Source organism: Ranitomeya imitator, chromosome 1, assembly GCF_032444005.1.
Source record: "Ranitomeya imitator isolate aRanImi1 chromosome 1, aRanImi1.pri, whole genome shotgun sequence".
NCBI lineage: Eukaryota > Metazoa > Chordata > Amphibia > Anura > Dendrobatidae > Ranitomeya > Ranitomeya imitator.
Genome location: NC_091282.1, coordinates 439,001,083 through 439,013,681, shown reverse-complemented (window position 1 = coordinate 439,013,681; position 12,599 = coordinate 439,001,083). Strand labels below are relative to the sequence as shown.

General features: G+C 43.9%; 1 protein-coding gene across 2 annotated transcripts; it reads left to right on the top strand.

Moving 5' to 3' along the window:
- The first annotated feature begins 1,273 nt into the window (after nucleotides 1-1,273).
- Nucleotides 1,274-3,868, top strand: LOC138657860 (uncharacterized). 2 transcript variants are annotated; one of them, XM_069745482.1, is made up of 8 exons: nucleotides 1,274-1,334; nucleotides 1,406-1,546; nucleotides 1,618-1,732; nucleotides 1,816-1,890; nucleotides 2,019-2,108; nucleotides 2,201-2,402; nucleotides 2,490-2,649; nucleotides 2,766-3,868. In XM_069745482.1, exons 3-8 carry the CDS (start codon nucleotides 1,688-1,690, stop codon nucleotides 3,592-3,594), a joined length of 1,401 nt encoding a protein of 466 aa, XP_069601583.1. In that variant the 5' UTR covers nucleotides 1,274-1,334; nucleotides 1,406-1,546; nucleotides 1,618-1,687; the 3' UTR covers nucleotides 3,595-3,868. The 2 variants fall into 2 exon arrangements, with proteins under 2 accessions (XP_069601583.1, XP_069601584.1); XM_069745483.1 differs by lacking the exons at nucleotides 1,274-1,334; nucleotides 1,406-1,546 and having other exon boundaries at nucleotides 1,577-1,732; nucleotides 2,766-3,723.
- The last annotated feature ends 8,731 nt before the right edge of the window (nucleotides 3,869-12,599 follow it).

Below are 12,599 nucleotides of genomic sequence, written 5' to 3'. Positions count from 1 at the left end.
ATGTATTTACTAAAGGTACCGTCACACTGAGCGACGCTGCAGCGATACCGGCAACGATCCGGATTGCTGCAGCGTCGCTGTTTGGTCGCTGGAGAGCTGTCACACAGACAGCTCTCCAGCGACCAACGATGCCGGTAACCAGGGTAAACATCGGGTTACTAAGTGCAGGGCCGCGCTTAGTAACCCGATGTTTACCCTGGTTACCAGCGTAAAAGTAAAAAAAAAAAAACACTACATACTTACCTTCTGCTGTCTGTCCCTCGGCGCTCTGCTTCTCTGCCCTGTGTAAGCCCAGCGGTCGGAAAGCAGAGCGGTGACGTCACCGCTCTGCTTTCCGGCCGCTGTGCTTACACAGGGCAGAGAAGCAGAGCGCCGAGGGACAGACAGCGGAAGGTAAGTATGTAGTGTTTGTTTTTTTTTTACTTTTACGCTGGTAACCAGGGTAAACATCGGGTTACTAAGCGCGGCCCTGCGCTTAGTAACCCGATGTTTACCCTAGTTACCAGCGAACACATCGCTGAATCGGCGTCACACACGCCGATTCAGCGATGTCTGCAGGAAGTCCAGCGACGAAATAAAGTGCTGGACTTTCTGCTCCGACCAACGACATCACAGCAGGATTCTGATCGCTGCTGTGTGTCAAACTGAACGATATCGCTAGCCAGGACGCTGCAACGTCACGGATCGCTAGCGATATCGTTCAGTGTGACGGTACCTTTAGTATAGTGGTTTGTGCAGCATGTGTGAATTTTTTTTTTCTTTTAATCGGATGTATTATTGCAAAGTCTAGTGGTCTGCAGTTTGTGGTTAGAATGTGTGAGTGCTTTTTTTTAAAAAAAGTGTTGATTTTTTTAATTTACTGTTGAAACCATTCCCAGTTGATGTACTTGTATTTAAAATAAAGAGCATTTCTGCTCCATTGTGATTAAAAAAAAAAAAATTAATAAAATGTTTATTAAAAAATTGTCCGTAGTATAATTTCATAAAGGTAAATTTAAAACAGGTGTATGTACCAATGGTTACACATGCAATAAAGAGCTGGTTGAGGGCTCATTTTTTACTAAAGGTTATCCTTTGAAAGGTTTTTTGGGGGAGGTTATTTTTATATAAAAAAAAATAACTGGTGTCTCACATTTTAAAAGTTTTTTTTTTTGGGGGGGGGGGACATGGAAATGAATGGTATAACGTGCACCTGTTTTTGGGTTTTGGTGTTCACCTATTTCTCACATTTTAACAGGGTGTTTATAAATCCATTATACTTATTATATTACAGATACACTAGGGACCACAGCCACCGGCCTTACCACCAGGACCACATCCTCACATTTTTCAAAGTAAGTTTTGAAGACCCCAAATCTGCTACTTCAATGTGTAGAGCAGATTGCAAGTGTCTTTTAACTTACAGACCCACCAGGACCACAGCCACCGGCCTTACCACCAGGACCACAGCCACCGGCTAGCCCACCTGGACCACAGCCACCGGCCTTACCACCAGGACCACAGCCACCGGCCTTACCACCAGGACCACATCCTCACATTTTTCAAAGTAAGTTTTGAAGACCCCAAATCTGCTACTTCAATGTGTAGAGCAGATTGCAAGTGTCTTTTAACTTACAGACCCACCAGGACCACAGCCACCGGCCTTACCACCAGGACCAAAGCCACCGGCTAGCCCACCAGGAACAAAATGACCTCTTCTGACAGCCCTCCTCCACAGCAACAGCGTGTAACGGTAAGTAAACAAAAAAAATTTTTTTTTTTTTTTTAAATTTACATCATTTTTATTCACTACATGCATTTATTATGTTTAAACAGGAATCCCAATCCGATGAGGAGCTGTCAGAAGGGACCGAGACGGGTGGAGACATCCAAGTGGAGGAGGAACCAAGTGTAAGTAGTGGTGAAACACTTGCTTCACACATCACACTGCACCATACACGAAACAGATTTTCAGATACAACGTAACACAGAAAACATATACATACATTAAAGCTAAATTTTTTTCTCCTTTATTTCAGTCTCCTGCTGCTTCTGCTGCTGCTGAACACCGTGAAGGTTCTCCCAGGCACTCCCAGAGTCGGCGGACTCGTCGCCGCGGTCGGCCATCAGTGAGTTGGTTTTTTTGGGGGGGCTTCGATTGGTAATTTTGTTTTTCTGTGTACTAACCTTTATGTTTTTCTTATATATTTTTTTCTCACAGGCTTCACAGCGTGCTCCCGCCGAAGATTACGACATAGACATCGAATCTCTAATTGAGGAGGTTCGCGAGCGGGAGCCGCTGTGGAACATGGCTGACCGCAGGCATGCTGATACCAGTGTCACCAGTCGGCTCTGGGAGGAAGTATGCCACAACATCTTTCCGAGGTGGGAGGACCTTCTTCCACAGCAGCAGAGCAAACTAGGTAAAGTATTCACTTTTCAGTGATGTTTAGAGCTGAATGTAATGTCTTGCATTTACCATTTTTTTTTATTCATTCCTGTCTTCACAGGTGGCAAGGTTAGGAAGCGGTGGCGGTCACTGAGGAATCGCTTTAAGAGGGAATTCAACGAGGAGATGCAGGCCCCGAGTGGCTCAGCAGGAAGGAAAAAGAAGAGCTACAGATACGCCCCTGCCCTCTCCTTCCTGAGGCGAACCATGCTGAGTAGAGTGTAAGTATTCAACATCCCAGTAATAACTATGTTAACCTGTCTAATCACAAAACTTTTGTTTCAGTCCGGGCTTTTTCATATCAATACATTAATTGTTTTTGTTTTTTCTTTCACAGCACCTTCTCCAGCCACCGTGCGCCTGCATCTTCCTCTGCACCCTCTGGAGCGATCCCTCCTGAGTCCGCCACCGGGGACCACGTCGGTAGGCCCCACACCTCTGACCCCTCTGTCCCCTCCACTTCATCCACCTCAGGCACTGGAGCATTATTGCAGCCTTCGTTACTCGCATCTGATGCTCAACAGATAGCGTTCCTTTTACCCCACCCCTCTGACCCTGCCACCTCTACACCACCCTTAGGTTCGTGGCGGCAGCGACAGAGGGGTCAGGAAAGGAGCTATGCTCCTGAGTTCTTACATCTAAATGCATCCTTTCAAAGCTCTTTTAAAATTTTGGGAGAACAAGTGACTGCTGGTTTCAACATGGTGCAATCACGCATCAGTGAAACCCACCAGGAAACCAGCAGTCGCTTGGATAGGCTGCATTTAGATGTAAGTCAATCTCCGGCAAATCTTTTTTTTCAATCCATGCTTAGGAGCATGGAGAAGCTTTCTTTTGAGCAGCAGATGCGAGTAATGAATAGCTGCCATAATGCTCTACTCAAGGTCCTCCACAAACCCCAATCTACCCCCACACCTCCCAGTCACAATTTCAACACCATGCCCCCCAATATCAACGTCAGTCCCAATACCCATCCCAGTCCCAATACCCAACCCGGCCCACAACCCAAATGTATTCCGCAGTGTTTTCTTCTTCCTTGCCCAGCTTTAATAATAATCTTTAATAATAATCTTTATTTTTATATAGCGCTAACATATTCCGCAGCGCTTTACAGTTTTGCACACATTATCATCGCTGTCCCCGTTGGGGCTCACAATCTAGAATAGAAAGGTCTAGAAATAGAAAGCTTTCCTTCCCCATTAAGTTTTCCACCTACCCCAACACAACCCCCCTCTGGTCAGCCTCCTGCTTTTCAACACCCTTCCACTGCAGACCAAACAAGTAGGGTTTCCCCATCTACCGACGTGGTCCAACATTCCAGCCCCTCCTCCCATAGTTACTCCACCCAACACTACCAAGATTTATAATTTGTATTGAAAAAAATTTTCTATTGAAAAAAGTGAATATTGTGAAAAGAAAAAAAAATGTTTTTTGCAAATGAAAAAAAAAATTTTACAATAAAAATCTTTCTGATTTAAAATCTACTTCTACTTCTTTGTGTGTGTGGATTCATTAAGGTAATATGGTAACTATTAAAGGTTAAAGGAAAATAAACACCAGACGTTTTAAAGGTATAACACTATGGTTTTATTACCAAGCAAACCACGCTTTGGGATTTTTTTTTTTTTGCCAGAAACACAATTTTTACATAAACAACAAAAGCCATGAAAAACATGTCACACAATGATGTCTTGCCATGGAATCCGCCCAACAGGTGACAAAAAATAATCCGCAAACTGGTCCCTCATCCTAGTAACAGAACCTGTGGAGCGAACAGAGGCACTGCGGTAATTATTATTATTATTATTATTTATTGTTATAGCGCCATTTATTCCATGGCGCTTTACATGTGAGGAGGGGTATACATAATAAAAACAAGTACAATAATCTTAAACGATACAAGTCATAACTGGTACAGGAGGAATGAGGACCCTGCCCGCGAAGGCTCACAATCTACAAGGGATGGGTGAGAATACAGTAGGTGAGGGTAGAGCTGGTCATGCAGCGGTTTGGTCGATCGGTGGTTACTGCAGGTTGTAGGCTTGTCTGAAGAGGTGGGTCTTCAGGTTCTTTTTGAAGGTTTCGATGGTAGGCGAGAGTCTGATGTGTTGTGGTAGAGGGTTCCAGAGTAGGGGTGATTCCACAAGGTTGTCTCCAATTCTTCGTCATCCAAGGAAACGGGCTCCTTTGAAAGGACAAAGTTATGGAGCACCACACATGCTTTGACAACATCGTCTACAGTTTTGGTTTCCAGTTTTATTGCCGTCAGCAGAACTCTCCACTTTGCCGTCAATATACCAAAAGAGCACTCTACTACTCTTCTTGCTCTAGTAAGACGGTAATTAAATACCCGCTTGGTACGGTTTAATTCACGGCTGCTATATGGTTTCCGTAGGTGCGGCGACAGTTGAAACGCTTCATCACCTACACAAACATACTGCATGGCTGGTTCACTTGTTCCTGGGAGCGGTCTGGCTGGCGGGAAATTGTATGTATCTCCATACAGGCAACGACCCATTGGAGAGTTTTTAACCCCTTTCTGACATTAGACGTACTATCGCGTCGAGGTGGGGTGGGCCCCTATGACCACCGACGGGATAGTATGTCATATGCGATCGGCAGCGCTCACGGGGGGAGCGCCGCCGACTGCGGCCGGGTGTCAGCTGCCTATCGCAGCTGACATCCGGCACTATGTGCCAGGAGCGGTCACGGACCGCCCCTGGCACATTAACCCCTGGCACACCGCGATCAAAGATGATCGCGATGTGCCGGCGGTATAGGGAAGCTTCCCGCAGGGAGGGGGCTCCCTGCGGGCTTCCCTGAGACCCCCGCAGCAACGCAATGTGATCGCGTTGCTGCGAGGGTCTTACCTCCCTCCCTGCTTGCTCCAGGCCCGGATCTAAGATAGCCGCGGATCCGAGTCCTGCAGGGAGGGAGGTGGCTTCACAGAGCCTGCTCAGAGCAGGCACTGTGAAGCCTGCAGTGCTGCATGTCAGATCGGTGATCTGACAGAGTGCTGTGCACACTGTCAGATCATCGATCTGTGATGTCCCCCCCGGGACAAAATAAAAAAGTTTTTAAAAAAAATTTCCAAATGTGTAAAAAAAAATAAAAAAAATATTCCTAAATAATGAAAAAAAAATATATATACATTATTCCCATAAATACATTTCTTCATCTAAATAAAAAAAAACAAACATAAAAGTGCACATATTTAGTATCGCCGCGTCCGTAACGACCCAACCTATAAAACTGGCCCACTAGTTAACCCCTTCAGTAAACACCGTAAGAAAAAAAAAAAAAAAAAAACGAGGCAAAAAACAACGCTTTAATATCATACCGCCGAACAAAAAGTGGAATAACACGCGATCAAAAAGACAGATATAAATAACCATGGTACCGCTGAAAACGTCATCTTGTCCTGCAAAAAAACAAGCCACCATACAGCATCATCAGCAAAAAAATAAAAAAGTTAGTCCTGAGAATAAAACGATGCAAAAATAATTATTTTTTTCTGTAAAATAGTTTTTATCGTATAAAAGCGCCAAAACATAAAAAAATGATATAAATGAGGTGTCGCTGTAATCGTACTGACCCGAAGAATAAAACTGCTTTATCAATTTTACCAAACGCGGAACGGTATAAACGCCTCCCCCAAAAGAAATTCATGAATAGCTGGTTTTTGGTCATTATTCCTCACAAACATCGGAATAAAAAGCGATCAAAAAATGTCACGTGCCCGAAAATGTTACCAATAAAAACGTCAACCCGTCCTGCAAAAAACAAGACCTCACATGAAACTGTGGATCAAAATATGGAAAAATTATAGCTCTCAAAATGTGGTAACGCAAAAAATATTTTTTGCAATAAAAAGCGTCTTTCAGTGTGTGACGGCTGCCAATCATAAAAATCCGCTAAAAAACTCGCTATAAAAGTAAATCAAACCCCCCTTCATCACCCCCTTAGTTAGGGAAAAATTTAAAAAATGTATTTATTTCCATTTTCCCATTAGGGCTAGGGTGGTTAGGGTTAGGGCTAGGGTTAGGGCTAGGGATAGGGTTGGGGCTACAGTTAAGGTTGGGGCTAAAGTTAGGGTTAGGGTTTAGATTACATTTACAGTTGGGAATAGGGTTGGGATTAGGGTTAGAGGTGTGTCAGGGTTAGAGGTGTGGTTAGGGTTACTGTTGGGATTAGGGTTAGGGGTGTGTTTGGATTAGGGTTTCAGTTATAATTGGGGGGTTTCCACTGTTTAGGCACATCAGGGGCTCTCCGAACACGACATGGCGTCCGATCTCAATTCCAGCCAATTCTGCGTTGAAAAAGTAAAACAGTGCCCCTTCACTTCCGAGCTCTCCAGTGTGCCCAAACAGGGGTTTACCCCAACATATGGGGTATCAGCGTACTCAGGACAAATAGGACAACAACTTTAGGGGTCCAATTTCTCCTGTTACCTTTGGGAAAATACAAAACTGGGGGCTAAAAATAATTTTTGTGGCAAAAAAAAAGGATTTTTTATTTTCACGGCTCTGCATTACAAACTGTAGTGAAACACTTGGGGGTTCAAAGTTCTCACAACACATCTAGATGAGTTCCCTGGGGGTTCTAGTTTCCAATATGGGGTCACTTGTGGGGGGTTTCTACTGTTAAGGTACATTAGGGGCTCTGCAAACGCAATGTGACGCCTGCAGACTATTCCATCTAAGTCTGCATTCCAAATGGCACTCCTTCCCTTCCGAGCCCTCCCATGCGCCCAAACGGTGGTTCCCCCCACATATGGGGTATCAGCGTACTCAGGACAAATTGGAGAACAACTTTTGGGGTCCATTTTCTCCTGTTACCCTTGGTAAAATAAAACAAATTGGAGCTGAAGTAAATTTTTTGTGAAAAAAAGTTAAATGTTCATTTTTATTTAAACATTCCAAAAATTCCTGTGAAGCACCAGAAGGGTTAATAAACTTCTTGAATATGGTTTTGAGCACCATGAGGGGTGCAGTTTTTAGAATGGTGTCACACTTGGGTATTTTCTATCATATAGACCCCTCAAAATGACTTCAAATGAGATGTGGTCCCTAAAAAAAAATGGTGTTGTAAAAATGAGAAATTGTTGGTCAACTTTTAACCCTTATAACTCCCTAACAAAAAAAAATGTTGGTTCCAAAATTGTGCTGATGTAAAGTAGACATGTGAGAAATGTTACTTATTAAGTATTTTGTGTGACATATCTCTGTGATTTAATTGCATAAAAATTCAAAGTTGGAAAATTGCGAATTTTCATAATTTTCGCCAAATTTCCATTTTTTTCACAAATAAAGGCAGGTACTATCAAATAATTTTTACCACTATCATGAAGTACAATATGTCACGAGAAAACAATGTCAGAATCACTGGGATCCGTTGAAGCGTTCCAGAGTTATAACCTCATAAAGGGACAGTGGTCAGAATTGTAAAAATTGGCCCGATCATTAACGTGCAAACCACCCTTGGGGGTAAAGGGGTTAAAAACTTGCGAATCGTTGGACCGGCCATAGGCTCCTATGTCCACAGCAAGAAACTTGCAGTTGGCGTCTGCAATAGCCATGAGTACAATGGAGAAGTATTTTTTATAGTTGTAGTACTCGGAGCCTGTTCCTGCCGGTTTAGCAATCCTTATGTGTTTGCCGTCCACGGCACCAACACAATTTGGGAAATTGCAAATTATCTCAAATTGTTCTGCACTTCTCAACCAGATTTCCATTGTTGGTTGTGGGATATACTCCGGCTGTAAAGTGTCCCAAATAGCCCGACATGTGTCCTTCACTATTCCGCCAATAGTGGAAATCCCCAGACGGAATTGGTAATGGAGAGAAGTGAGAGACTCACCCGTAGCTAGGAAGCTGCAGGAAAAAAAAAATGAAAAAATATCACAGACCATCTGCTTTTTTTTTTTTTTTGGTTTACTGTTAAAGTTATAATGGCACTGTGAAAATGTTTTTTGTATGACAGGACGCACAATAAAACCTGCATGCAATGGCCTCAAACAATAAAAAAAATTACATGCTGCAGAAAATGGTGCGCAATGTGTCAGCGCAGTATTGTCTGCAGCATGTAAGAACATTCAAGATAAGCAATGACATAAAAAAAAAAACAGTGGAATGGCCTCAAACAATAAAAAAAATTACATGCTGCAGAAAATGGTGCGCAATGTGTCAGCGCAGTATTGTCTGCAGCATGTAATAACATTCAAGATGAGCAATGACATAAAAAAAAAAGATGCTTACCACAGTGTCACCAGGAGCCGCTCCGCCGGTGTGATGGCAAGCCTCATCTTTGTGTCCTGCCTTTGGATGACATCCCCTAGTTTTCCAACCAAAAAATCAAAATGTTCCATCCTGTAACCAAACTCGCAATCCTACCAAGTACACCATCCATCCTTGCCACTAAACTTAAAACCCTCAAAGATGGGCTGTAAATACAGTCAGTATATAGATTTCCTTATTTTACAGTAGCCAATCAAATTTGGGTGCCTCCCATTTTAAAAACGGATCCGTCGTAAAAACGGATGCAACGGATGGTAAAAACGTATGCAACGGATGCAACGCATCCAGCATTTCGACGAAACCGTTTAGCGGATTTGCGACGGATCCGTCGAAATGCTGTATGCGTTGCATACGTTTTCCACTTTTTTGACGCATCCGTTTTTTCGGAAAAAAGACGTTTTTGTGACGGTTTGCAGTTAACGCTAGTGTGAAAGTAGCCTTAGAGAACCGGTCACAAACAACCCAGATAACAGACATCTTCTGGGAAACCGGAAGATCAGAAATAAAATCCATAGAAATATGCATCCAGGGCCTCTCAGGAACCGGCAATGGCAAAAGCAACCCACTAGCACGGGAACAACAAGGCTTGGCACGCGCACAAGTCCCACAGGACTGCACAAAAGAACGCACATCACGTGACAAAGAAGGCCACCAAAAAGACCTACCAACCAAATCTCTGGTACCAAAAATACCAGGATGACCAGCCAACACAGAACAGTGAACCTCAGAAATCACTCTACTAGTCCATATGTCAGGAACAAACAGTTTCCCCACAGGACAGCGGTTAGGTCTGTCAGCCTGAAATTCCTGAAGGACCCGTCGTAAATCAGGGGAAATAGCAGAAAGGACCACCCCTTCTTTCAGAATGCCGACCGGTTCAAGGACCTCAGGAGAATCAGGCAAAAAACTCCTAGAGAGGGCATCAGCCTTAATATTCTTAGAACCCGGAAGATACGAAACCACGAAATCAAAACGGGAAAAAAATAAGGACCATCGAGCCTGTCTAGGGTTCAGCCGTTTGGCAGACTCGAGGTAAATCAGATTCTTATGATCGGTCAAGACCATAATACGGTGCTTAGCTCCCTCAAGCCAATGTCGCCACTCCTCAAACGCCCACTTCATAGCCAACAACTCCCGATTGCCGACATCATAATTGCGTTCAGCAGGCGAAAACTTACGGGAAAAGAAGGCACACGGTTTCATCGCGGAACCACCAGAATCCCTCTGAGACAAAACGGCCCCTGCCCCAATCTCAGAAGCGTCAATCTCAACCTGAAACGGAAGTGAAACATCCGGTTGGCGCAACACCGGCGCAGAAGTAAATCGGCGTTTAAGCTCCTGAAAGGCAGAGACAGCCGCAGAGGACCAATTCGCCACATCAGCGCCTTTCTTAGTCAAATCGGTCAAGGGTTTAACCACGCTGGAGAAGTTAGCAATGAAACGGTGATAAAAATTAGCAAAACCCAAAAATTTCTGAAGGCTCTTCACGGATGTGGGTTGAATCTAATCATGAATGGCCTGAACCTTAACCGGATCCATCTCCATAGATGAGGGAGAAAAAATGAAGCCCAAAAAAGAAATCTTCTGTACCCCAAAGAGACACTTAGACCCCTTCACAAACAAAGCATTGTCACGAAGGATCTGAAACACCATCCTGACCTGTTCCACGTGAGACTCCCAATCATCGGAAAAAATCAAAATATCGTCCAAATATACAATCAAGAATTTATCAAGATAAGTCCGGAAGATATCATGCATGAAGGACTGAAAAACAGATGGAGCATTAGAGAGCCCGAATGGCATCACAAGGTATTCAAAATGGCCTTCGGGCGTATTAAACGCAGTTTTTCATTCATCACCCTGCTTAATACAAACAAGATTATATGCCCCCCGAAGGTCAATTTTCGTAAACCAACTAGCCCCCTTAATCCTAGCAAACAAATCAGAAAGCAAAGGTAAAGGGTATTGAAACTTGACCGTGATCTTATTCAAGAGGCGATAATCAATACAGGGTCTCAAGGAGCCATCCTTCTTAGCAACAAAAAAAAATCCCGCTCCCAGCGGTGGAGAAGATGGACGAATATGCCCTTTCTCCAAAGACTCCTTAATATAACTCCGCATGGCGGTATGTTCAGGCACAGACAGATTGAAAAGTCGGCCCTTAGGAAACTTACAGCCTGGAATCAAGTCAATAGCACAATCAAAGTCCCTATGCGGTGGAAGGGAACTGGACTTGGGCTCATCAAATACATCCTGAAAATCAGACAAAAACTCCGGAATTTCAGAAGAAGAAGAAGAGGAGATTGACATCAAAGGAACATCATTATGAACCCCCTGACAACCCCAACTAGTCACAGACATAGACTTCCAATCCCACACAGGATTATGTACCTGCAACCACGGAAAACCCAGCACGATAGCATCATGCAAATTATGCAACACCAGAAATCGACAATCTTCCTGATGGGCTGGCGCCATGCGCATGGTCACTTGTGTCCAAAACTGGGGCTTATTTTTCGCCAAAGGTGTAGCATCAATGCCCCTTAAAGGAATAGGGTTCTGCAAAGGCTGCAAGGGAAAACCACAACGCCTGGAAAACTCAAAATCCATTAAGTTCAAGGCGGCGCCTGAATCCACAAACGCCATGACAGAAAATAATGACAATGAGCAGATCAAGGACACAGATAACAGAAATTTAGGTTGTACAGTACTGATGGTAAATGAACTAGCGATCCTCTTTGTATGCTTAGGGCAGACTGAAATGACATGAGAAGCGTCGCCACAATAATAACACAACCTATTCTGACGTCTGAATCCTTGTCGTTCCGTTCTAGACAGAATCCTATCACACTGCATAGGCTCAGGAATTTGCTCTGAGGACAACGTCACAGAGCGCACAGTTCTGCGCTCCCGCAAGCGCCGGTCAATCTGAATAGCCAGAGACATAGAATCACTCAGACCGAAAGGTGTGGGAAACCCCACCATAACATCTTTAACGGATTCAGAAAGACCCTTTCTGAAAATTGCCACCAAAGCATCATCATTCCATTTAGTCAACACAGACCATTTTCAAAATTTCTGACAATACAATTCTGCCACCTCCTGACCCTGAGACAGGGCCAACAAGGTCTTCTCCGCTTGATCCACAGAATTAGGTTCATCCTATAATAATCCTAAAGTCTGAAAAAAGGAGTCTACATTAAGCAAAGCTGGATTCCCAGATTCCAGGAAAAATGCCCAATCCTGTGGATCGCCACACAGCAGGGAGATGATGATTTTAACCTGCTGAATGGAATCACCGGAGGATCGAGATCTCAGAGCAAAAAACAGTTTACAGTTGTTTTTAAAACTCAAAAATTTGGACCTGTAACCGAAAAACAAATCAGGAGTAGGAATCTTCGGCTCTAAAGCAGGAGTCTGAACAATATAATCAGAAATACCCTGTACCCTAGCAGCAAGCTGGTCTACACGAGAAGCCAACTCCTGAACATCCATGCTAGCACAAGACTCCTCAGCCACCCAGAGATAAAGAGGGAAGAGAAAAAATAGCAGACTACAGAAAAAAAAATGGCTCAACACCTCTCTTCCCTTCTTCTGAGATGCATTTAACTCAGCCGCATGAAACTTTCTCTGGAGTTGGTGGAAACTATACTGACCGCAAATACTGAACTTAACACCGTAACTAGAAGTAGCCGTGGGGTGTGCCTAACAAATCCTAGACACCTCAACACAGCCGGAGGACTAAATACCCCTATAGATAGAAATAGGAATTCTATCTTGCCTCAGAGCAGAACCCCAAAGGATAGGCAGCCCCCCACGAATATTGGCTGTGAGTAGGAGAGGAAAGACACACGCAGGCAGAAAACAGGATTTAG

Coding starts and splice junctions, on each gene's coding strand:
- LOC138657860 (XM_069745482.1), top strand. CDS start 1,688: ATGACCTCTTCTGACAGCCCTCCTCCACAGCAACAGCGTGTAACG. Junction 1,891..2,018: donor AAGTGGAGGAGGAACCAAGT/GTAAGTAGTGGT, acceptor CCTTTATTTCAG/TCTCCTGCTGCTTCTGCTGC. Junction 2,403..2,489: donor ACAGCAGCAGAGCAAACTAG/GTAAAGTATTCA, acceptor CTGTCTTCACAG/GTGGCAAGGTTAGGAAGCGG.